Raw genomic sequence first — 26,325 nt, 5'->3', positions numbered from 1 at the left:
GATGGACTGAAACTCTGCCGGTTCAGCAGGGACTGGACAATTTCAATCCATGTATGCGCAGGCTGGTTATGCAAAAGTCAATCTATTGACCGACCTGTGTGCAACCAGCTAGTCAGGCTTTTCCTAAAAGATCAGTGTTGCTGGCTATAGCCAGCAACACTGATCATTACATTCTGATGTTGGGGAAGGCTCCTTGCTGCCAGTGGGACAATACCACAGTGGGAGGGATTCCCCCCTTCATACTGAATGTGTGCATGGGGAAATAAAGGCATTTTCTCTTTCGAACGAAAAAATGCATAATGTATGGGCTGCCCAAGTTTCAAAAACTAAATATATCACTTTCTGCAATTAAAATGTGTACTTTTCCAGCCTTGATTTTATGTCATGGCTCAGCTAGAGGGGAAGACTGACAAAAGCTGTATAGTGCTGCTGTTGCCCAGGGTGAAAGGAAAGAAAAATCAGGAATATAAGACACTATCCTTGTAGTTTTAACTCTTTTGTGCCTCCTTGTTCTGTCACCTCCCTTACTTGTCTTTTCTTTCCCCCTAATCTGTCCTCTCTAAGCACAGTCTGTCACTTCTGTTGCTCCCTCAAACACTGTTGATCGCTCAGGTCTCAGATCCGCTCTGAACACAGATCGATAACAGTCACTGCTCACTGGTGCTCTGGGCTGTGGAGGGGACAGAAGCAGCTGGCTCAGGCTCTCAGCACACTGCTGTCAGGCATATGGGCTGATCCTGACATTACTGTCGGGATCCTTGCGGAGCCTGGACCAGCTCTGTGACATCAGCCAACAGCGAACTTTAGCCCGCTGTCAGCTGACAGAAATATAGCTAAAAGAGCTTTGGCTATACTTCCTTAATGGCACCGTAAAGTAAGTCCAAACTAGAAATTTTTTCGGCAGTATGAGTACACAAAACTAACCATGTTTACTTGATGAATTAGGCAGAATTAACACCACATGTACACTGTGCTAAAAAAAAAAAGCTACAATGACATTCTGACCCCAAGTTCCAGTTGCTTAAAGCCTAACTCAAGGAATACTATGACTTTAGTTTACCAAATAAACCATTTCTTTTACTAATCAATGTAGCGACTGTCAGCATTGTATAAACTGCATTTAGCATTAGCTACATACAGTATACAGCTGTGTTCTGGCAGATGTAGTGACCTCCCTTCCAGGACTAAAAACAAAATAAAGTTGGGCAAAGGGCTGCAGAGCCATTCACAGGAAGCTAATTTGTTGAGTTAGATCCATCAGCCACCCTCCTCTCATCAACCAGATGAAACCTTTTAAAAAACATTGCTAAAATATAAGCCTTCCTATGAATAGCTTTGCTCAGCCCAACTCAATTTTGTTCCAGGAATGGGATGGGAAGAACACAGGGCTCTGTTCTGTATGTAGCTGATGCTATATACAGTTCATAGAAAACCTGATAGCAACTGCATCAATTAGTAAAGGAAATAGTTAGTTTGGGCAAGTTTGGTCCAAACAAACTAAAGTCATAGTATTCCAGGAGTTAGGGTTTAAACAATTCACAATAAGCCAGGGCTTTCCAATGTAACCCTACCGCCCACCATACATGCACACAGGTCTTTGGTCTCACCTGGACACTCACAGCCTCCACCCTTAGCACGATTGGCCACAGCAGCAGCATAGGATCGGGCATCAAGAATCAACAGTTTTTGGGGCTGAGCAGAGTTGCTGTCCGAAGAGGGTGAATTTGACATTGAGGAGTCTGCAAAAAAGAGGAATTGCCAGTTTACATATTTTTATCAAAACAAGGGGCCAAACCAACGCAAAAACCAAAATAAAAACAAGCCCGACATGCAAATATTTCTTACCAAAATCAACCTCAGAAAGCACTTCATTAACGTTGCTACGTGTGCACGAATCATTAGCCATTTTGCCTGGACTGCTTCGGCTGCTGTCAGACGCAGAGGCTCTGGCTATGGATTGAATAAGATGCTCATCATCTGCATTCCTCCACCCCCACCAGCTAACCTCTGGCTGGCCACAGCGAGCGATAACAGAACCATTACTCTGATGCCTGGTGAAGAAGACAGATGTCAAAACAAACATGGCAGACAGACAAACCGAGATCAGGGATATTCTGTTCATTTAGGTTGGTGACAGCTACTATGAACTCTAATTTATGATAGTGCCCAGTCATTAACTGTTGTATAGGGACTTGGAAAGAGCATATTAAGGGCATTAAAGTGTAAACAAGCCAGAAACATTTTTTGTTTTTTCTTCTGTCTTAAGTTTTGTATTAACTGTGGAAGGATTAGAACACCTGTATGGTTTTTACTTCTATCCAGTACTCCATTAAAGAGATTATCCCTCACTTTCACCAGATGGGTCCCTGCTGCATAAGAAAACCTGCAAAAGGGACACAGAACAGAGAAATTAAAAGCTGATGGGGTTCTAGTCTTCCCTTACTTCCTGTCTGGGTTGCTGTTGAAGAGTTCTCACTTCTTTCCTGGTAATCTTTTATACTGCCTCTACAACGAAAAGATAACCTAAGAAAAAAGGGACACTTCTACTTACCGTGGAGTCCATTAAGGAAATTCAGATACATTCATGTTATATTGCTGCTCACAAGCTGATGGGACACTCGCAAACAGAAAAATAGGCCAGCCCCATATAAACCCTCCTTTATATAGCATGTCTCGTGTTTGTGGCAAGCAGTAGTAAGAGCCTGAACAGGAACGTGGAAGGGCAGCACCTGTGTCTCTCAACAGGCTTCAATTACAGTTCTTGTACTTGCCGTAAATCCTTAGAGTGACACAGGAATATGGATAAAGTTGAAACTTCTAAAAAGCAGTCCAAATGAGAGGCTGGAAACATAGCAACAACTAATAAGCCTACCAAGGAGCACTGGGGAGTGTCTACAGTCCAGGAGCCAACTAAAGTATCTGCGTCCAACTCAAAGGATGACGAATGAAAGGGGAACCTGCCAATATGACCAAGGGGAGTAAACAAAAGAAATCTCAGCAGAACTGCTAAAAACAAACATTCACCTGATTAGGGCCCCACCTGCTGACAATCCACAGAAGAACAGGGCCCTCCAGTAATGTTTTCTGCCCACCATGTAGGATATGAGGTGCACCTAGGTACTCCAAACTCTCCACTCAGTGCAGATATTACTGGTTCAGGAGAGCCAGCTTCCAAGGCATTGCCTTCATAGGAGACGGTGCAAGCAAGGCTATAACTCCACATTGTCCAGTGCAGGAACCAGGCTACTTTCCTTGTCACAGGGAGGTACCCCACCATTGTTATGGTGTTCAAAGTCTAAATTAGAAAACTTTGTCAAGGCAGAATCCCCTGACGTGGGGGGTGCTAACCATTCTGAACAATCAGATAATTCATAAAACCCTTGATCACCATAAGAGCCTTTAAGGACACAGGGCTGGATCTGTGCAGCAAGATTGCATTTATTTTAAATCACTCGCACAGGTATTATTCTAATGAAAATGGACAATGCTCTGTTTCCTCTGCTCACCACCTTTTGACAATACGAATATAATATTAAACTTTATTTTATTTAGCGCCTTTAAAAAGGTAGCTTCTCAAAGCACTTTACAAAGAAAACACAAGAAATACACAGTATAAAACAAAAAGGGGAAAAAGAGACAAGAAAGCTCGTCTAAAGAAAAAATGTTTTCAGATTTAATTTGAGTGAGTTTAGAAATTACCTCTCTGATGTTCCTTGGAAGTGAATTCCAGAGTTTTGGAGCATAAGGCTTTGTCTCCCATCAAGTGTAGGAGAGTAGGGGGGAATACACAGAAGACCAGAATATGAGGAGCGGAGGTCATGAAGGGGGGGGGGGGGGTGAGTAAGTAGATAAAATTTCAAGCAGATGACCAGAGCTGTTCATTCCATGTATTAGTTTTTATAGACTTGACAGGTTGAGTATCTAAAATGACAATGCTGCAGTTGTCACAACAGTTATTTCCATGAATTGCCCTCTAAACTCCTCAACACACCTATTAATTGCCACAGAAGTTCAAATATATTTTGTGAGGTAGTTACATTGTAAGTGTAAGCCTGTGGAAGTTACCAAAACTTACATAAGAGTAGAATTACACCATAGGTGCCAAATTGTTTGGAATTTTAGGGAGACTGTTCCCATTCCCCTATATAAAACATTTTTATAAGGGATCATCCAATTCACCATTTTTCACACTGGGCTACAGTAGGGGAGGATGGCCTCATCCAGCTATTACTTTGAGAATCAATCAAAAAGTTCCTCGCAAGACTATTCTAGTATGGTGTGACCAATATTTTTCATCTAGTACACAAAAAAACAAAAAACAAAAGCCAGGTGTACAGGGAAGAGGCAGTTTCAGTAAGGTGGTGAGAGCACAGTCATTTTTGGTGGCCAAAAGTCAGATTTAACCTGGCAACCACAAATTAGGTGCATGAAATCTGCTTGAAGTGTATTACATTGTATAGAGTTGGAGGTGGCCTTATGCATCATTTTGTGCAGTCCAACAGTTGATAGTATGTTTGGTGTTTATTACACAATTGAATTTATTACGACTTGTGAAACCAACATTTGAGAGGAGCATATGTCATCTTATTCCTCTTTAGACACTCTGGTTAGTAGGGTCTGCTATTTAGTCCTAAAAGTGAGTTGAGTAGTAAGTGAGAACAGAGTGGATGCTAACCTTTGGGGGCGGTGTGGCTTTTCCACTTCTATACAGAAATAAGTTTATCCTGGTCCCTGAATCCTGTCTCCAAGGCACAAGACTATGCATCTCCATGGTGTGGCTGTAGGACTCTACGGGGTAAACGGTCTCCTAAAATTCCACAAAATTAGTACATCATTCTATCCCTGTCAATGTCTGCAGAAATTACAATACCACAAGATTTCCATAACATAGGGTTGTCCCATAAAGCTGCGTTTATCTGAGATGTCCTGAAATGAAGTGAGGCATTTAACCTCAATCCACACCGATTTGGCCAATTTCAGTATTAGTAGGTGGTGTTTGCTGTGGAACTTAGGTGCTTCCAGGAATTTCAATGGTTTGTAGTTTCCCATAATTGTAAGCACATTTGGCACGTGTTCCTGGGACCAAAGAAGGACTTATGTAACTAGGCATTATAGCTGTCCTGCCAAGTAGTATAAAAATGTATATGCCAGGCCTGTACAGGCCTGACTGCCTCTTATAGTGTAGCATATAGAGCAAATCTATTCATTGTTTTTTCCTATGGTTAATACCTCAGAAGTGTTTCATGTATCAGTTGGTAATGGCAAGGGCCCGTAATGCTATAGCAAAGAGAAGGGAAAACGGGGTGACTCTGATGGCAGCAGAAGTCTATTAAAAAAAAAATAAAAAATTGCAGCAGGGCTATGGTTTACCACGGTGTAGCATCCCCCCTTAACACTCTGTAAAAAACATCTGGAAACTGAGGAGACCAGTTGCTGGAGTTCTGGGAGAGAACGGTTGTTCCATTGTTGCCTGATATAGGAATCTTACGGTCCTGGGTCTTTTTTGTCATATTTTTCGTTTGAAGATGTGCCATGCTGTTCTAGATGCAGATTAGTACTGTCCTGCTGAAATATGCAAGGCCTTTCCTGAAAAGGACGTCTTCTAGATGGAAGCATATGTGGCAGTTAAACCTGGATTTATCTTTCAGCATTGATTATGCCTTTCCAGATGTGCGTGCTGCCCATTCCATTGCACACCAACGCACTCAAACAACCAGAGATGCAAGCTCTGATAAAGCCAAAAGGCTTTCTCCTCTTTAGTATGGAGGATGCAGCGCCCATGGTTTCCAATAAAAAGTCAAAATTCGATTAGTCTGACCATAGATCAGGACAGTTTTCGACATTGCAAAATACCAATTTAAATGAGCTTTGGCACAGAGAAGGCGGTGGGGTTTCTGGATCAAGTTCAGATTGGCTTCCTTGCATGATAGAGCTTTAACTTGCATTTTTGGATGGTACGGTGAACGGTGTTGACAGACTGATTTTTTTGTAAGTATTACTAAGCCTATGCAGTGATGTCCATCACAGAATCATGCCCGTTTTTAATGCAGTGCTGTCTGAGGGCCCAAAGATCATAGGCAGCCAATATAGTGTTTCAGCCTTGTCCCTCGTGCACAGAGATTTCTCCAGAGATTTTCAGAATCTTTTGATCTTATATACTGTAGATAATGATATAAAGTCTTTGAGTAACATTATTCTGAAATTGTTTGACAATGTAAAATTGCAATTTTTAGACACAGCTTTTGGTGAACCCCTGCCCATCTTTACTTCTGCGACACTGACTCTTTAAGATACACTTTTTATAGCCAATCATGTTACTTACCTGTTACCAATTAACCTAATTAGTAGCAAAATGTTCTTCCAGCCCTTGTTAGTACCACTGGATTTGCCATCTTTTTGTTGCCCTGTCCCAACTTTTTTTTTTTTTGAGACTAGCTGCTGCCATCAATTTCAAAAATTACTTTTTTTCCCCCCTTCTTAAAATGGTACATATTCTCAGTTTAAACATTTGATATGTTTTCTATTGTAAATATATGGGTTTATGAGATGTGTAAAATCTGCATAAAAACAGAATGCAACAATTTGCAAAGCATCTCAGCTTATTGTGGAATTGGGTTTGTACGTCTTTTATAGTCTTCTAAAGTCAGTTTATCAGGGCTTGGTGCTTTACCAGTGGGCACTGAGACTCCCAGTTTTATAGCATTTTCTGTAAGTTTTTTTAAATCTGTTTAAACTGGCTGATTTCAAAGAGATTCTATCTGCCTGTAGAATCCTTAAAAGCCAAGAACTCCTATCTAGTGGTTCTCCTATTAACATGGACTTGCAGTGGGAATAGACTGTCACATGAAGAATTCCCTCTTAAAAAGGGGAGGCTCAATACGCCTCAGGGTGCATCCAGTTCACAGAGTAATACATCAAACAGCAAGTGTAATGGAAGGGTCTTTGAAGCTATAGGAGCTCTAAAAAAAAAAACCCAAGGCTGGATATAGGAGGCAGGTCCTCCAAATGCAGGGTAGTACACAATCTATAAGGTCTGAAATAAACTCTTACAATTCTGAGGTGATTGCATGAGACTGTGGTGCCTCAAAAACACCTAGAAGATAAACTGTTGGGACTCAGGATCTCCTGATGTTCCTAGCAGCAGAGCTGCCTCCGCTGTGTCTACATGCTGACACGTTGCTATTGTGTAGCAGTATTGCAACTGGGTCCAAGGTGCTAGGCAAGGCATCAGGTACTCACAAACCCAGGTAGCTGCTGCTGAGGGTTGGGTGGATAGAGTTGACAAGGCCACTGTAGGAAGGCGGTGGGAATGGACCAGAGACTGGAGTAGCATGTGGTGCCTAGAAAGCGCATGTAACATACAGCACTCAGTCCCTCAACATTAATCCTTACGCGGTGAAACCAGCAGTGGTAGGAAGGCACACAAACTGTGCAAGTAATGAGAAAGTCCCAATGTTTCAGCCCGAACGGCTTTATTCACAAAACAGGTCGTCAGAGACCAGGTTAAGCACAGAGTCCTTATTCCTGTGTCACTCAATGGACAGGAAAGAAAGGATGATTAGATTGTTGGGCTGCCTCAACCTTTTGATCAAGTCGGCCCAAACAAATTAAAGTGAAGTGTAAGCCTTGGGTTCTGTTGCGTTACATTATTCAAAGGGATATGCAAACATGTTGTGTATAGATTAAAAGTATAACATCTACCAGATGCAAAAAGAGCTCATACCATAATGTGCAAGTTTGAACAGCCTACTGGCAAAAATGCCTAGTCTGTTCTCCTCCAACAATGACACTTGATGTAGCCACTCCATTCCCCACCATCTTCTCTGCCGCTTCCACCCAGGTCTAGTGTCCTGCGCATGTGTGCTGGAAATACATCATTCCAGCACCAGGACTCCATTCTGAGCATTGTACACATGCAAGGAGTGGGTCATGTGTGTAAATTGGCCAGCAAGCCTGTTTCGACAAGCGTCAATCCAACGATCAAGCTCCACAGACAGTGTAAGCAAAGAAAAAAAAATGCTAATAGAATAAGGAAAACCTCCTCGCAATTTTTTTTTTTAGATTTTGATTTTCAAATTTTTAAACTTTACTATTACTACAAGGGAGCTGATGTGCCCCTATGACAGTGTAGATTAGTGGAGATAGGTCTAGCCAATTTACACCGGGAAAGCACAGACTCAGTTTGCACCTTCCCAGACCAAAAAAAACCAATCTGAATCTCTAAACCCAAATATGCACAGAAGTAAAAACAAAGACTATTTAAAACACAGGTTGCAGGAAAGAAGAAAAAAAAAAAAAAAAATTAGCATGATTCCCCCATCAACAAGACAGTGGGGAGCCTTCCCAGCTGGAAGAACACTGATTATTGCTAGTGGCTATAGCCTCCGGCTGTGAACTCATGTACAAGAAAACCCGACATGCTGGTTGTACCAAAGTTGATCGATGGATCGACTTGGGTACAACCAACCTGCCTAACGAAGGATCGAACATTTACAACACTGATTGGGTGTTTTGTTTTTAGCCCCAAATTAATTTCAACAATACTTAAATAATCCCTGGCATAGGAGAGTTTAACAAAGATCAAGAAAAGTAAGCTCACTATAGATGGATTCCTTCACCCACACAAGCAAGGTGGATACAGCAATCCTCCCCACTGTATTCTGACAGCGGGACTCTCCACTGTTAGAATACACTGATCAGCAAACCAACACGCCTGTTCAGCAAAGGTCAATCCAACAATCAACTTCTGTCGAGCAGGCAGTGTCACGTTGATTGAAAGTTAACCAATTCCTGCGGCGCTGGTGGAATTTCGATCCATCTATGGTCAGCTTAACTCTCTTTAATATCTTAGCCACGTGAAAATGAAACATTTACTGAACCTCTTAATAATGTTAAGGCTAGCCATAGATCTGAGATCAATCCTGAAGACAGATAAACAGGTGAGTTACCCATTTTCTATTTATTGGGAGATTGAGAATTTACAGCTTACGACAGGTATTTTTTTTCACTTTTTAATTCGCTACAATCCTGCTCGATCAACAACAGTGCCGAGGGGCTTAATAAAGTAGAATTGATTGATAAGCTACATATTGCTCTCCATTCTAATGATGACTAGAAGCGAGGGGGTGAACATTTACAACACTGAGTGGGTGTTTGTTTGGTTTTTATGGCCCAGTTTAACTTCAACAATACTTAAAACTCTCTTGTGCCATCTATGGCTTGCCTAATTGATCAGCTCCACTGAATTCCTAGCAAATACTACATATGGCCATCCACAAGTTCTATTAAACATTCTTTATTATACTCTGACAAAAAAAAAAAAAATTAAAAGAGGAAAGATCAAAAAGGTGAGGTTTCCATGGAACAAAACCCACAAAAAGATACCACAGAACAGGATATGGTAAGGAAAACGCCTTAAATATTAAGTTAATTCTTTAACTTTGCCACCAAGTTATTGCGTAGTTTTGGGTGCACTGAGTGTTCATAGATACACTTTAGCTTTACCTGTACACCACTGCAGGAATGCGTTTCCAAGAGCGAAAGCTAGCAACACTCTCCAATTCTTTGTCTGTTATACCTGCTGGGACTATCAGCTCTTGTGGATAGCTTGCACATAATCTATAAGAAAAAGGTTAAATGGAGAATGAGAAAAAAAATTCATGGACATATTTAGATATGTCATTAAAAGAACAAACCCTCTGTTTAATCTGTAAACACGATGATGTTTACTTATGAATCAGTGTTATTTACTGGTTTAGGTCATGAATCTTAAAACAGATCTAAAGTCAAAACTTTCTATTAAATTTTGATATAGTAGGGAAGGGTTACAAGCACCATCAATTCTTTGCCATCTTTAGTCATTAGGGCTATTTCAACATGAAGTGACAGGATATACTTCCAATGTGAAGGCTATCCCCTCTTAGACAAGTGTCATAAGAGCAAGAATCCCCAATAAAAAAATTTCCCCTCTATTCCTATTCTGGTGGCAACCTAAAATAAGAATTTTGACTTGCCTGTAAATTGCATATCTAGGAGTACAGTACTGGACACAGGCAAAGTGTTCAAAGTCAAGTCACTGGGTCATGGGCTCACACCTTCCGGTGATTGGACACTGGCAAAGCAGTGTGAACTCCAGGGTGCCTCCCCTATAACCCTGCCCTATTCAATGAGTCGTTATTTTGTAGAAAGTAATGAAGATAAACCAAGGAACAAAAAAGGGACGTTGGCCTGTGCCCTGTACTGTAATCCAAGACATGTAATTTAAAAAGACAAAATTCCTTTTATTTCAATTGTACAGTAATTGTACAGGACACATAGTATTCATAGACCAAGGGATGTCCCCAAGCAATGCATAAGAGTGATCAATAGGTAAAACAGGACTGTGCCAACAAAACTGCTTGGCTAACCAGCCAATCACATGAAAGCAACTCAATGCATTTAGGCACCTAGACATGCTAAAGACAACTGTCTGAATTTCAAACAGAATCAGAATGGGGAAGAAAGGGGATTTAAGTGACTTTGAATGTGGCATGGTTGTTGGTAGCAGATGGGCTGCTCTGCATATTTAAAAAAACTGATTATCTGCTGGGAGTTTCACACACAGCCATCTCTAGGGTTTACAGAGAATGGTCCACAAAAGATAAAATATCCAGTGAGCGGCAGCTGTGTGGGTGAAAATACCTTGTTGATGTCATAGGACATGTCTCACCGGTGTGAGATGATAGAAAGGCAACAACAGTTACTAAATATGTCAATATGGACCAAAATCTCTGAGGAATGTTTCCAACCCCTTGTTGAATCTATGCCACGAAGAATGAAGGCAGTTCTAAAGGCAAAAAGGGGTCCAACCTGGTACTAGCAAGGCATACCTAATAAAGTGGCCAGTGAAAGTATATGCAGGAATCCTCTAACAGGGCCCTAAGGGAAGGATGCATAGAGAGTCCATCTTTATATACTAAAAAATTTGATTTTAGACTGATAGGATTATGTCTTAATTGAGGTGACAGTAACCCGAGGAGAGGATAGCATATGGGGGCAAGACAACTTGTCCTTTTAGAAGGATGAGGAGGGATTCTCCACAAAAGAGGACCACTGGTAATGCAAGGCCAGGACATGAATGTTCAGAGGGTCTCAAATTCAACAATGCAATTAGAAGAAGTCAGGGGGAAGGAACATAATTCTTGAACCCCATGTGATAGCTGAGATAATAGGTCTTCCAAATTTTCACTCCTCAAATTGAGAGCAAGAATAGTTGGGCAGTATTTATCCGTCAAAGAGAAGATCAGACTTGGTTTTGGACAGGATGACTAACTTATGGTACCCCCTTAGGAGAGTGGCACAAGCCACAGCTGTGGCAATGCCTGATAGTATCCTAACTGCCTGATCTTGTAGGGTCTTCCTTATTGCTCTGCAGGATGTTGATGGGAAGCAAGGCATGGTGACTAAGTTTCCTGAAGTGTGAAGTCTAACACTGCTCCTAGCTATAAGAGCTGTGATTATTTGCTATCATCTACCAGTAGTATGGAAGGAACAACTTTGCCATGTCGTGACGTGGGTTGAAAACCCACAAAAGTTAGAAGTTCCTTGCATGGCTGGACAGGAAATGGGCATATCAGAACACTAAATGTTCTTTCTCAAAAAATGTTTTATATGCCTGGAATGAAATTGAGTAATTTAGGACAGCTACAAACAAGGCTACCCTGATGTCCAGAACACCCCGGAGGAATCACTCCAAGGGGATCTTTAAAGCGATTGGACGGGTAAAAGAAAAAAAAAAAAACAAAAAAAAAAGAAAACAAAAAAAAAAAAACACCCCACACACCCTCTTCAAAAGCTGCTCCCCCCCCCCCCCAAAAAAAACATTTAACGAATCTTGATTTCGATCCAGCACTATGCCCATCTGCAGCAGCTCTTCTTCCCTCCCTCTCTTCTCAAAGGAAACTCCATTGCCATCGGCTTCTGCTGCTGTCAGTCAAAAACCAACAAAGCAAAAGAAGAAAAAAAAAAAACCCGTCTCATGATGCCCATGTTGTGGATTCCTCCACTGCAAACCTGATAGAGCAAGACCCAGCCAGATCCTGCAGATATATAGCCCTTTAAGAAGTCATTCATCTTAATGTCCCACAATAGGGATGCCACAAAAAAGGCACTAGACATACACAAGGGTTCACACTGAGAAATACAAGGTGACCACAGGCAACAGTGAGGATTTAAAAATCCTGATAGGGTAGAGGAAAGCCAAGGTTGGACCCAGGTGAACAGGTAGTCTCTCTAGAGAAGGAGAGGAATAAGGGTGAGAAGACTCCAAGCAGTCAGGGAAAGGTCCACTAATCTACCCTGTGCAACTGTACAGAAGAGGGCAAGCTGCTGAAGAGAGTGCCAGAGGCACAGGGGGCTTAGAGCACCTAAATGTACAAAAGCATTGCAAGAGTGCAGAGCAAGCAAGACTCTACCCAGCATATGACAGCACCCAATTCCTCAATATTGGCATATTCCACTGTAAAACTGGTGGTAAAACAGACATTCAGAAGGCACCAAGTAGTTTCAATGAGGCAGCTCCTGCTGCTCAGACTGACTGACCTACTCACAGAGTCTTCAGACACAAGGCAAGTGCTGTGGCAATGCCAATGGCTCTAGACCTGGAAAGCACTTCCTGGCTAACTTGTTACCAAAATGGGGCCTGGAATGCATCCAAGCTAAAGCTAGTCATTTCTAGGCTGGCCCTGCAACGTCCAGTCCAGCAGGGACCTAATGCAGCACTCCAAAACTAGACTGAGGAAAAACTGGTCCAGATAGCTAACATACAGAGACTACTAAGCTCAAGCAGTGGTGTAGTACAGAATTCCGAATAAAGAGCAAAAAAATGATAGCTAGCAAAAAAATGGTTACACTTTTCTCAGCAAACCTGAAGAAAGGATATCAAGTCTCCTAGGACAACAGCAACTAAAGAAGTCATGCTGGGTAAATAATGGGCTATCTGGGCCTATAGATTTTTTTTTTTTTTGTTGGCCACTGCCTAATCCTCCTGTAGGCTGCAGCATAACCTAATATATGACTTCCTGTGGCCTCCTGTGTCACTAAATGAATAATAATTTTTAAATACCATAAAGTTTTGGTTTTTTTATTGTGCGCAAGGAGGCTGTGGTATAGTTCGCTAGAAGGGCAATAAAACTAAAAATTATCACCTGAAGAAGCTACTGAAAGATCCTATGTATATGAAAGATACCTGTTGATCTGCCAGAAATCCAATGTGTTCTAACTTTGGTGTCCGTTTGTGAACCAGAGGTAATAGATCGCTGCTCAGTTCTCCGGCATTCTCGGAGAACAAAGTTCTCCTGTGAATGCAGTTTATGAAGCAGTTCTCCGAACGAAGGGAGAACGGCTTCCAAACGCTGGAGAACGGTCTACAAACTCTGAAAAACGGCTCATTTTACTATAATCTCTCCAGATTATAGTAAAAGACCAGTTTACTAAGCAGAGGTAAATTATCTCTGCTTAGTTTTCGGTCCCTCTGATTCTCCAGCTCTGGGCTGGAGAATCTGGACGGAGAACACAGATCTCCAGAGAAGGGCTGACAGGATCTCCTAAGTGTTTTAAACTGTGAATGACCAGAGAATAGCTGAGATCTGTTGAATCGCAGCTATTCTCTGTGTCATAAAAGGACACCTTTATGTTTGAACTGATGACACAATGCCCTTTTTTTGCACTAAAACAACAACCAGTGCGGTCTGCCTTTCCTGCCAGAGTACAGTACTGTACCCAACCACAATTTCTACTATACATAATGGCACCTCTATGCAGTGGAAGAACGCCTTACCTTATATCCACTACTGCATTTGTGAAACCCTTGTGTTTGAAGAGTAGGTACACTTGCACTTCATTGGCTCCAATACCCCCTACTAACGCGCCTGACAAACACCAAACTCACTTGTCCCTGGGTCTGCAGAGAGCTTCACTACAAAGCCTGCTTAGCCCAGCCTCTACTAGAAAATCCTCACTGTTGGTTCCTGCTTCTCCGATGCATGCATGTCCCAATTTTCATTCGTGCCAATGAAACGCTCGCACTCTGTTGGGAATAGGGAGCATGACCCAAAACAATGGATTTTTAAGAAGATGCTGTTCAGTAAAAAGCCCACACAGTGGAGAGCTCAGTGAAGCAGGGACAGGCGAGTATAGTTACACAGTCTTTATGGAAAAGAGGGCCTGGAGATAAGTCCCTTCTAGGGGTAGCAACAGAGAATAGATGGCATCAAGTTGTGCATGGATAATCCACTGAAAAACAATCATTTGTAAATCTTTGCACAAACAGGAATGGTCCAATGTAAAAATGTGATTCTGCTAAGCAAGTCAAAGGAAAGTCAAATAGAAAGAATAAAAAGAAAAGTGTCTCTCTGCATAAAATGAACATGCAAGTGCAGAGGAGGTCTAGACAGAAATTAATGCTGAATGGTTAATAAAGAAAGTGCCTCCCTCTTGATCTGCTGTGCTTGCACGGCCTGTCTTGTCAGATTGCAATGCCTGTCAGGGGGTAACCAATGTCACCACAACCCACTTAGAAAGAGTACTTAGCAGTATGGCAACAGTAAAGTAACCCATTGCCCTAAATAGTACCAAAATCAGGTAGGAGATAAGTGGCATCATGCAAGAGGTCTCTCAGTTTGAGTGACCTGCCTCATACGGGATGGAAATAAAAAAATATATGCTACCCAATTAAAGTAATGGAGTATCTGTTTAAATGCGGTTTGCAAATATGGAAGGGAGCAAAAAAAAACACACACACACACACACACACACACACACACACACACACACACCAAATTCTTCTTTTAGCCAAAGTTCTTTTCCAACTAAAGTTAACATAAGTGAATGTAAAAAACACTCCCCTGACAAACTATGAGACAAAACTAGCTCAGTTATACAAAAAGGTGTAGTGGACCAGCACCCATCCAGTTTTTTTCCCTATGGCTAAGCAATTGTTTTGACCCCAAATACATTTTTATCCAAATTTTTATGGGTCATTCTAGAGTTGTGTATGCCTATCTCTACCAAATAACTAAACCAAGCAAAGCCTATGCAGTCAGATTATATTGGTGGAATGTAAAGTCCTGCAAAGAGTACAAAAAAAGAAAAAACGGTTTTTAGAGTAAATTCTGCTAGTTAAGTATTAAACTTTCCAGGCTGATGGATGTACCTGAATTTCTCATTGATATTGGAAATTCTCCAAGCATTATCCATGTCAAAGCCCATCCGTTCCACTTCATTCTTAAAGCGCGAGATCACGTGGTCACCTGCATGAATAAAATTTACAAAGAAAATATATATTTAATCTTTATCTCTTTCCACTATAAGGACCAACACAGCTGTACCAAACCAAATACTGAACATTCAAAAGCTCTATTTTCATTACTAAAAACAAAAAATTGTAGTTACTGTCCTCCAAACCAGTGTTCCACCTTCTAAATGCAACTATTTTTTCCAGCCAACATGTATTATGTCCAATTTTTTTTTTTTTTTTTTTTACATCAGGCTATCAGGATTTGGAACCAGCCTTGAAGGATATCCAAACCCAAAAACAAAAAAATTTCATATTGCACCTTACTAGACTGATGACTGCATTAGTTTTTAATTTTGCAGGACATTTTCAGCAAGTTCAGAAGATACCTGCTGATCTTACCAGAAAATCTAATTTCCTTGTATCTTCCGGTGAACTGAACTCAAAATTACAAACAATGTAATCCTCCTTCTAAGACATCTTCTGCAAACTACTAGCTCCTTCAGTCAATAAAGATAAAGAAGAGGGTTTGTAGTTAAAGTCAGAAGAGCAGCCTAGTGTGAAAATCATGGCTCCCTCCATAGATACAGTACAGTTAGTGAGCATAGCTGACCTAGGACAGGATGGAGTTTATTACTCAAAAGGTAAAAGATAAAATTTAAAAAAAATGCTTTTCTCTTTTTATTTTGATTTTAAAAACTACTGTAGCGACCACATCTAAAGATTGATAAGCTGAAATATATTAAAAGTATTACTAAAGCTTTTTTCCCCCATTTTGGTTAATTAAAATACCTGTCAGGTTTTTATTGCTGCCTCTGTCCCTGTTAGGGACACTGACCCTCTCTTTTTGCCTGTTTACCATTACAATGGAAAGGTGAAAGTCAGTCTTTGGAAGATTTCCCCTCTTACTGTTCTGGGGACAACCCATGGGGACACTAGTTCTAGTGACCTAGGGAGCCCCCAATAGATTCCCTGAATTTGCAGGGATTTTCTCACTTCTTGTTTTGGCTATGGGAAAGTAACTGAAGGGAAATCTCACCAATGGGCCAGAGATGGCAAACTAAAAATTTTAGAGGTTATAACCCTCCCTTCCTTTATCCAAAATGGGGAAAAAAAACCCAAAAAAAACCAAACACATTTTATAGTTCTACTTTAATGTTTGAGTTAGGTATTACTTAAAGGACAACTACACCTTAAAATGTCCGATACACCACAGCAAAATGTCAATAACAACCACATCTCAAATGCGCAGAAAGCGATATTTATGCTGCCTGACTTGCAGGAACAGAATTTTTGCCAAGATGAATGAGCTGTCATTTAAGATGGATGCTGACAGCAATTTATGACATAAGACACCAACAACTGCCGGAAATGCTTGTTACAACTGTGAATAATAGGAGAAACAACCAAACAATATAAAATTGCTTTCAACATTATGTCTATGGCTAGCTTATCTCTATGGCACCCCAACAGCCTTAGAAATCCAGCAAAGGTACCTTGCTTGGCCATGGACAAGGATTTCACATGATGCACTTACAGAGCTAAAAGATAGATATGACCATTACTCGATGGCTGAGACCAGAGGATGTACAAGGTTTTTAATGCTACAGCGCTGTGGTAGTCCATTGATTCTTCTGGTCAGTGTTAAACTGCCTGCCCATAAAATGTATGTGCTGACAGCTCACATTGAAAGTCTTCAGGAGTCCTGCATGGTACCAGTCATCTGCTGATTGCTAGTGCAGGCTCAAAAAAAAAAAAAAAAAAAAAAAAAAACCTATAAAAAATTTTACAATAAAATGTGCATTTATTTTTATTAAAAAGCTAACATTCTTTAAACACATCATGAACAAGTAAAAAGAGTGCATCCCTTAGGCATAAGCTTTTCATTGCTTTATAGCGGTGATAACTCATACACCTGACAGTACACAATAGCCAAAATTAAGACCCAAAAACATTCCATAAAATAAAAATTAAAACAAAAAACTGAATATTAAAGAGTGAATACTCGTGAGCTACTAAGGTGGTATTGACAAAAAACTTACTACTAAAAATATTAATAAAGTGGTGCATCAAGACTAAAATTGGTTAGAAATTTAAATCTTAAAAAATATTATGCCCAAAATCCCATCGTTAAGAATTATTCCAATGCACAGGAAAATACATTTCATACAAACCTTAGGAACAAATCTGTTTTTAACCCCAAGAGAAGTGATCAATTTTACTAATCTTTTGAAAATATCAATATATTTATGATCTGAAAAATTTACAAATTAAAACATATAAAGAAGATAAGGTTTTACAAAAAGGCATCAGGAGTTTGGAGAAAAGGAAAAATTTAGTAATTAGACCCGCAGATGTAAGAACAGCGTATCTTAAAGATATGAAACATATAATACAGTTGACCCATAGCTTGAGTGTAAATAAAAATACATTACTCAGTACAGCGGATGTTTCATCGCTATACACGAATATCAGCCATGAAGGTGCAATAGAGGCAGCTCAATGGGCTCTAAATAAATATTCTGTTATTCCTAAAAAGCACCAAAGGTTTATTATTATTATTATTGTTGTTTAAAATTTTGTTTGTATCACAATTATTTTTGGTATGGTAATGAGTATTTTTTTACAAATTAGAGGTGTTGCCATGGGTGCTAAACTCGCCCCCAATATTGCTAACCTGTACATGTCAAAGTGGGAAGAAGAATTTGTTTACACTAATCATAGAAAAGAAATACAGATATATAGTAAGCATATGGACGATATCATTATATGGGAGGGTAATAAGGAAGGCCTAGAACAGTTTTTTGAATATTTAAATAGAAGTGAGAATGATCTCTCTGAGTTGGAATATAAGTGAGGCATCTATTAATTTCTTTAAGTAAACAGACCGTAATGCATATATACCAACCACAAGCTGTCATTACCAACCATGAATTAATAATATACCAAAGGGTCAATTTATAAGATTAAAAAAAAAACAAAAAAAAAAAAACAATTGTACTAAAAAGATATAGATTATAGGGCACAAAGCAAAATATTAAAAAACAGATTCATAGTTAAAGGATATGATCCAAATAGAATTGAAAGAGAAGAATACTATGAGATGTATGGATAGAAACTTGATGTGGACTAATAAACCTAAAATAGCCACAGTAAACATTGAAGTACCAGTAGTTTTGAATTACAATAAACAATACAGAGCGGTACAACATATCTCCAAACACTGGAAGGTGCTCAAATTAGATAAAAATTTGAAAGATATTATACCTGATAAACCAAAGTATATATATATATATATATATATATATATATATATATATATATATATATATATATATATATATATATATATATATATATATAGGAAATAGTCTAATATTTTAGACCAACCTGTCTCTCAAATTATAGAACCACCAAAACCCTTAAGTAATGAGTTTTTTACAGGGCACAGGTTTTTACTCATGTGGGCAATGTTACAGCTGCAGTAGGGTACGTGGTAACCCTAGACGAAGACACATTTTTTTAACACCCACAATAATGAAGAATATAAAATTAAACAATTCATTTCGTGTGATACAAAAAGGAGTGGTTTATGCCTTAAAATGCCCTTGTAACCTTGTATACATAGGGAGAACTAAAAGAGCTTTGAAAGAGAAAATCAAAGAACATGTGTATAACATAAATAGGAGGGTATAAATATCATCATGTTTCGGTGCATTTTCGCCAATTTCACAATAAGGTTGCTTCATGCTTACAGTTTTGGGGAATAGTGAAACATAATAGGCATTGGAGAGGAGATCATTTGGTTAGAGAGAGATCAGTAAAAAAAAAGAATCGAGGTGGACACACGAAATGAGATGCCTGGCACCTTATAGTCTAAATAAGGAGTTTAATTTATCCTGTTTTTTTAGTAATTATTAAGGGCATTTGATATAAAATTAAATTATCATATATGATCTTAATTGAGGTTTTAAATTACTCAGTAACACTTCTAGTCATCACCTTATATAGAGCAAAGACTTTAGGTATGATTCCCATTTTTTAATTTTTAAAAAAATATATACATTTTTTATTTAATAAAATATTTTTAAACATTTTAAATATTAATTTTAAATACAACTTATTACACTAAGGTTAGTATGAAATAAATACATATAATAAGAGGGCATATATTTAGTGATTAATTTATTGATGTTTACTAGATGGGATTAATAACTTATTATTAAGCCAGTGTTTAGTACATTTCAATCATGATTAGTTTTACTTTTAATTTATTATTTAATATTTTAAATCTATTTTAAATTCCTATAATAACTAATAAAATGTGTTTAATGTAGTCAATTTAGTATGTAATATTGTTGTATAAGTGTTTAATCAGGTATGTTGAATATGTGTGCAATAATTATGACAGCAAATACATACATCTACAGTCAGGTCCATAAATATTGGGACATCGACACAATTCTAGCATTTCTGGCTCTATACACCACCACAATGGATTTGAAATGAAACGAACAAGATGTGCTTTAACTGCAGACTGTCAGCTTTAATTCGAGGGTATTTACATCCAAATCAGGTGAACGGTGTAGAAATTACAACAGTTTGCATATATGCCTCCCACTTCTTAAGGGACCAAAAGTAATGGGACAAATGGCTTCTCAGCTGTTCCATGGCCAGGAGTGTGTTATTCCCTCATTATCCCAATTACAATGAGCACATAAAAGGTCCAGAGTTCATTTCAAGTGTGCTATTTGCATTTGGAATCTGTTGCTGTCAACTCTCAAGATGAGATCCAAAGAGTTGTCACTATCAGTGAAGCAAGCCATCATTAGGCTGAAAAAACAAAACAAACCCATTAGAGAGATAGCAAAAACATTAGGCGTGGCCAAAACAACTGTTTGGAACATTCTTAAAAAGAAGGAATGCATTGGTGAGCTCAGCAACACCAAAAGACCCGGAAGACCACGGAAAACAACTGTGGTGGATGACCGAAGAATTCTTTCCCTGGTGAAGAAAACACCTTTCACAACAGTTGGCCAGATCAAGAACACTCTCCAGGAGGTAGGTGTATGTGTGTCAAAGTCAACAATCAAGAGAAGACTTCACCAGAGTGAATACAGAGGGTTCACCACAAGATGTAAACCATTGGTGAGCCTCAAAAACAGGAAGGCCAGATTAGAGTTTGCCAAACGACATCTAAAAAAGCCTTCACAGTTCTGGAACAACATCCTATGGGCAGATGAGACCAAGATCAACTTATACCAGAGTGATGGGAAGAGAAGAGTATGGAGAAGGAAAGGAACTGCTCATGATCCTAAGCATACCACCTCATCAGTGAAGCATGGTGGTGGTAGTGTCATGGCATGGGCATGTATGGCTGCCAATGGAACTGGTTCTCTTGTATTTATTGATGATGTGACTGCTGACAAAAGCAGCAGGATGAATTCTGAAGTGTTTCGGGCAATATTATTTGCTCATATTCAGCCAAATGCTTCACAACTCATTGGACGCCGCTTCACAGTGCAGATGGACAATGACCCAAAGCATACTGCAAAAGCAACCAAAGAGTTTTTTAAGGGAAAGAAGTGGAATGTTATGCAATGGCCAAGTCAATCACCTGACCTGAATCCGATTGAGCATGCATATCACTTGCTGAAGACAAAACTGAAGGGAAAATGCCAAGAACAAGCAGGAACTGAAGACAGTTGCAGTAGAGGCCTGGCAGAGCATCACCAGGGATGAAACCCAGCATCTGGTGATGTCTATGCGTTCCAGACTTCAGGCTGTAATTGACTGCAAGGGATTTGCAACCAAGTATTAAAAAGTGAAAGTTTGATTTATGATTATTATTCTGTCCCATTACTTTTGGTCCCTTAAGAAGTGGGAGGCACATATGCAAACTGTTGTAATTCCTACACCGTTCACCTGATTTGGATGTAAATACCCTCGAATTAAAGCTGACAGTCTGCAGTTAAAGCACATCTTGTTCGTTTCATTTCAAATCCATTGTGGTGGTGTATAGAGCCAGAAATGCTAGAATTGTGTCGATGTCCCAATATTTATGGACCTGACTGTATGTGCCCAGTGATGTCCTGCACAGCTGCTAACAGTACTAGTGACTATTAGGTCAGAGTTACGAGAGGGTAAATAGTTTTTGTAGACATTGGAAACAGTGTGTCTAATTTGATTCACTGTTTACACACAAATAGCGGTATTTGGCCACAATATGATGGCTGCCTCCGTGCGGACTCCGGAAACATGGCGCTGGGATTACATATATAAAGATGCTAGCGTTGTGGCGTCCTATTGAATCCCCCTGAGGAAGGCACGTGACCCTGTGGCGCAACACGTAGGGGAGGGGCTCTGATGTCATGACGCCATACGACACAGCAGAACGGCGAGTACTGTTAGTGTGTAGAGGCACACACTAATACAACAACGCTATTGTATTTTTTCTCTATGCGAGTGTGCATTTTTGGTTTGGTATTTAATAAGCCATTTATAACCAAAAGGATAAGGCACTATGTGGACAGTTATGTTTTTCATGCATCAACTGGAGAAATAAAGCAGAGAGGAGGAAACAGGAGAGAGATCCCTGCAGGATAAGGGGAGAAATCCTCATCCATCCATCCTTCACTTAAAGCCAAGAAGGGAGATCAAGAGACCCCCAGTGGAAGGAGACCTATATTACAAGTGCACTTAAGATATATATCATATGTGTTTTTAGCACAGACATTTAAATTCAGTCCAGGACTCTATATAATTCATATAGCCACAATTTATAGTTGGGCTATAGTGTGAGGATAACACAACTACATCACAAGAGGATTTTTTCACACTTTTTGATGTCATATTCGATTGGTTTATTTCACTTGCATCATTATTATATGTATTTTTGATTGGATAAATAGGGTTTATTCACTGGAAATTTATATTCATATTATCAATGTTTACACGTTTGTGTGGGAGTATTTTAAGGTATACACAGATTAGCATTTAGAATAATGTTAATTTGGGTGGAGCGCGACACATATTTATATACATTTTTAAAAAAACTGAATATACCGCTATATAAATGATCAATTCTTTTCTATAGTTCACTATGGCGTGGCAGGCTATGGCTGTGTCCACTCCCAACAGTAACAGGAGGACTACCCGTGGGTAGCTTCTAATTTCTTAAATACGATTACAAAATATATATATATATATATATATATATATATATATATATATATATATATATATATATATATATAGGGTATGGGAACCTTTTGAGTATTGTCCCCAGTCACTCTCACACAGAAAGGGTTATAAGTTTCCTGCACAATATATTGAGGTTGTAAATTATGTGATGTGGCTTATGTTGTAAAATCAGGCTCAATTACATTGGTCTTCAAAACATGTTATCACACTCACTCTTTACTTGTTATGCAAATGGGCTTTAAATCAACAGCTTATAAAACATACCCTTACCAGGTCAATAAACTGTATCGACTGCTCCACAAATAATTGGGCTGGTGTCTGCTACCAACATAATAATGGTATTGTGAACTCAAGGGTAGTGGATATTTGAAAATTAAAAAACACACACCTGGGCGACACAAGTCTCCATGCTGTTCTTTCTCGCTAGCATAAACCTCCATGCACCAGGCATGATAAGCAAAGGAGAAAAGATCCTCTATACGACTGGGAGGACGTAAGGCTGCATTGAGACGCTTTTGCCATTCTTGGACTTGCTCAAAGTTGGAGAACTGACACCTGCAAATAGACATCTGACTTGTCACCTCTTTCAAAGGATTAGTGCACTACAAAAAACATGCTTGGTAATGTTCTTAAATGAAACCTTCCTGAGGAAAACAGGATTCCATTGTCAATGTCTCATTCTAAGAATGCATGATGCCCGACTGTCATGTTCATTCTTTGTCCTGCTTTAGGGAATGGAAGTACAGAAGCAAAATATACAGATAAGGACTTCAGAACGTAACTTTCCAGATATTGCACACTTGTTTCAACCCAGGGATTAGGAGTACAGAATACAAAAAGGTCGGCATAACAGCCTAGTAACTAGCATTTTTTAGAAGATCAGCAAGGGTAGACCCCATATTTCCCTTTGGAAAAGTTTACTTTAATGCCGTTTCCCAGGCAGATTTCTCAATATTAACAATTATTCTTTAAAGTTCTAATCAACATTTTTCATTAACTTTAATATATCTTGATATGAGCCTCCTGTAGTCACTTGAGATGCAGCACTCAACTGAAAAAGGAGGTCAGCACTACGAGTCACTTTACTGACCGAAATATGGTTACGGAGAGGACTGACCAGTCAGCAAGCTATTACTGGCTGGTGACAGTCAATTCACTTAACAGAAGCTGACAAAAGAGAGGTCATTGACCCCGTCCATCTACCACCCCCTCTTTGCCTCTCTCCAAAGCACAGGGTGTCTTTTCTCTCTGCTGCCTAGTTCCTTGGGAAAATCTTCCAGAAGCGACTCATGCTGATAACCAACACCAAGAGTTAAAAAGATGATGGGGAGGAAGATGCAGCACTCAGCCTGTGATTCATGCTCTCAGGTGTGCTCGTTCTCCATGTGCCCATCAGGGCACACAGCTGCCAGCTCTGTGAAGACTTCAGATCCCCATTCCCTGCTTCTAGATCAAAAGGAGAAATCATTTCTTCTTTGATTTTTCAGAAGACTCTGCAGAAGAAATGGTTGCAGATACACAGCTACCACTTCTGCAGGATTTGTTTCATCTTCTTACCTTTTGAATGTTTCACAGGAGAAGGTGTCATGACTGACCAATTTTTTTTTATTTATTTTTTTTAAACGGCGTGTTATCAAAACAATGCAAGACACCTTTAATACTTTGCTAGGACAGTGTTTAAATCCAGTTACAATTTATAATGAACATCTGCCAGCCCAGTACAGTGTTATGGCAAAACAGCTGGCCAGCACCCTCAAACAAAGAGCTAAATAGGATTTTTTTTTTCTTGCTATAGGGTCCAGAATAGGACACAAAAAAAAAAAAAAAGGTACGATTTTTAAATATTTTTAAAGTTCTGCTATGTGAATGGGGACATGTAACAAATCTAAAGTAGGGGTTCCCAATTTGGCTGATAAAGTGGAAATTCACTTTGAAGAATAAAGTCGATCTGTGGGAGCATACTTGAGATAACTGTTCCCAGTCACTACGCTACTGTCATACTAGACAGACTAACAAAATGAAAACATTTACCTGATTACTTTGCAGTCCTTGCAGGTCAGGTGGACTTGGAAGGGATCCCGGCACTCTACTGATTCTATCAGCTGCAAAGGAACCTATAATGATAATAAAACAAATACTTAAAAACAATCCAAATCAATTTAACAGCATAATTACAAAAATCCATTGTTGAGTGGAGGCTACTCAAGATGTGTATACCTAGCTGAACTAAAAATCATTTGTACTAGGGAACTTGTTAGAAGGTCAAAGTACAAGACAGATGTGACAAATGGAAAACGGATTCCAGAATAAGTGACTGTGGTACTTTTCCAAACTGAAATCACTTGCATTAGGGAGTGTTGGCAGGTATCTTGGGAATCATCAGGTTGCTCAAACTGCTGTGACTTCTCAATGGCATCTATACACAGAGCTTTCAACATCTCAAGAAAAACCACACACTTTATCTAAGACTTGCACTTCCACTAAGGCATTATGGGAAATTGTTTTCACCAGAAACTACACCCTAGTGGCCTTCTTTATGAATATCTAGAGGTTGCTGGATTAAAAAAAAACAAAAAAAATTGAAAGTTAGACCTGATGACCAGTAAAGTATGTGAAAACAAGGAAAAACAACAAATGAGAGTTGTTATTTTTCAAAAACTAAAGGATTTACTCATGTAAAACCAAAGACAGGCAATTTTTTCTTTCAAAAGTTGATCTTACAGCCAAAGCAAGGAGGGGGGGGGGGGGGGGGAGAGAAAAGAAAAAAAAACGTAATGCCTGTAGTGAACAGCAGAAAGGCGAGCTATAAAAAAAAGGCACTCACCGGGATTTTAAAACTTGGCATGCTGTAAGATTTTTGACAAGCCCTGTGAGTGCATGTCTATACACGTGTGCAAAAAATGAAGGTACAGTACACGTGTGCTTTTTGGTTTGTATTTCTATGCAGAGAGGAGTCTGGGAAAACAAAAGCTACTGTGTCAATATCAATGTTAACTCCGGGAATGTGACTCAAAAAAAAAAAAAAAAAAAAAAAAAACCCTTGCAGTGCTTCCTTCTGTCCACAAAATCAAGAAGCAATTAATAATAATGTCCTATTTTAATGGCCATTTGTACAAGGACAAAAAAATTGTAATGTCAGTCTAACAAAGTGACAGATTATTTCTGAAAAACACTTATAATACAAGTTCTAATTATGCATTTTTTGACTTGACAATTACGGGAAAATCCCCTATGACATTGTCTGTACGCTTAATATGCCATACATAGTACCTACATTGATAAAAGACTCTTTGTACTTAATGTTGAGACGATAATTGGACAAAGAAATGACCGCATCTTCTGCTCGCCCCACAAACTCTGTGCTCTCTCCATGTAGTTCTTGGAAAGGAACCTGGATAAATAAATTAGAATATGAAGAGGTTTGGGTAAACAAAATGACCAAAAAAAAAAAAAAATGACTGATCATGCCAATAAATGCTTTTTTATTGAAGGATGATGATCATAGGAAGCCATTTATTATCAAATAGTTGTTTGGCTCCTTTTTAAATCATAACAGAAATCACCCAAATGGCTTTGGACATCTTTTTATGTCCTTTTCCATCTTTATAAAGTTCAATTACCTTGTTATGCAGTACTTTTGACAGTTCTTTTCTGATCCCCATGGCTCAATATCTAGCCTAGTCAGTGCTTCCACGTAAGAGCTAACAAACTCATTGACTATTTATACACTGACAAATTGCAATTTAAGATGTGGGACATTAACCTCCAATTGGCCTTTTAACCCATGTGTGTCGCCTTGTGTGTCTGTACCAAGGCCGAACATTCCAGGGTATGTAAACTTTTGATCATGG

The 26,325-nt window shown here is 39.2% G+C and overlaps 1 protein-coding gene across 5 annotated transcripts in view; it reads right to left on the bottom strand.

Annotated features, from left to right (window-relative positions):
• Positions 1 to 26,325, bottom strand: part of MTMR3 (myotubularin related protein 3) — a 120,260-nt gene that overhangs the window by 36,819 nt on the left and 57,116 nt on the right. For all 5 annotated transcript variants that reach the window (XR_016306643.1, XM_089655459.1, XM_089655461.1 and 2 more), the window contains exons 5-11: positions 25,749 to 25,865; positions 24,506 to 24,588; positions 22,863 to 23,029; positions 15,191 to 15,287; positions 9,505 to 9,618; positions 1,846 to 2,051; positions 1,608 to 1,739 (exon numbers count right to left, since the gene is read on the bottom strand). Coding sequence is in view for 4 of the 5 variants with exons in the window: in XM_089655459.1 (XP_089511585.1) it covers positions 1,608 to 1,739; positions 1,846 to 2,051; positions 9,505 to 9,618; positions 15,191 to 15,287; positions 22,863 to 23,029; positions 24,506 to 24,588; positions 25,749 to 25,865 (916 nt within the window). In the remaining variant the exon portion in view is untranslated. The remainder of the gene's footprint in view (positions 1 to 1,607; positions 1,740 to 1,845; positions 2,052 to 9,504; positions 9,619 to 15,190; positions 15,288 to 22,862; positions 23,030 to 24,505; positions 24,589 to 25,748; positions 25,866 to 26,325) is intronic.

The sequence above is a fragment of the Staurois parvus genome, unplaced genomic scaffold (genome assembly GCF_062004578.1).
Source record: "Staurois parvus isolate SC_StPar_1 unplaced genomic scaffold, SC_StPar_1.0 ptg000840l, whole genome shotgun sequence".
Taxonomy (NCBI): domain Eukaryota; kingdom Metazoa; phylum Chordata; class Amphibia; order Anura; family Ranidae; genus Staurois; species Staurois parvus.
This window is presented reverse-complemented; position numbering and strand designations above follow the sequence as displayed.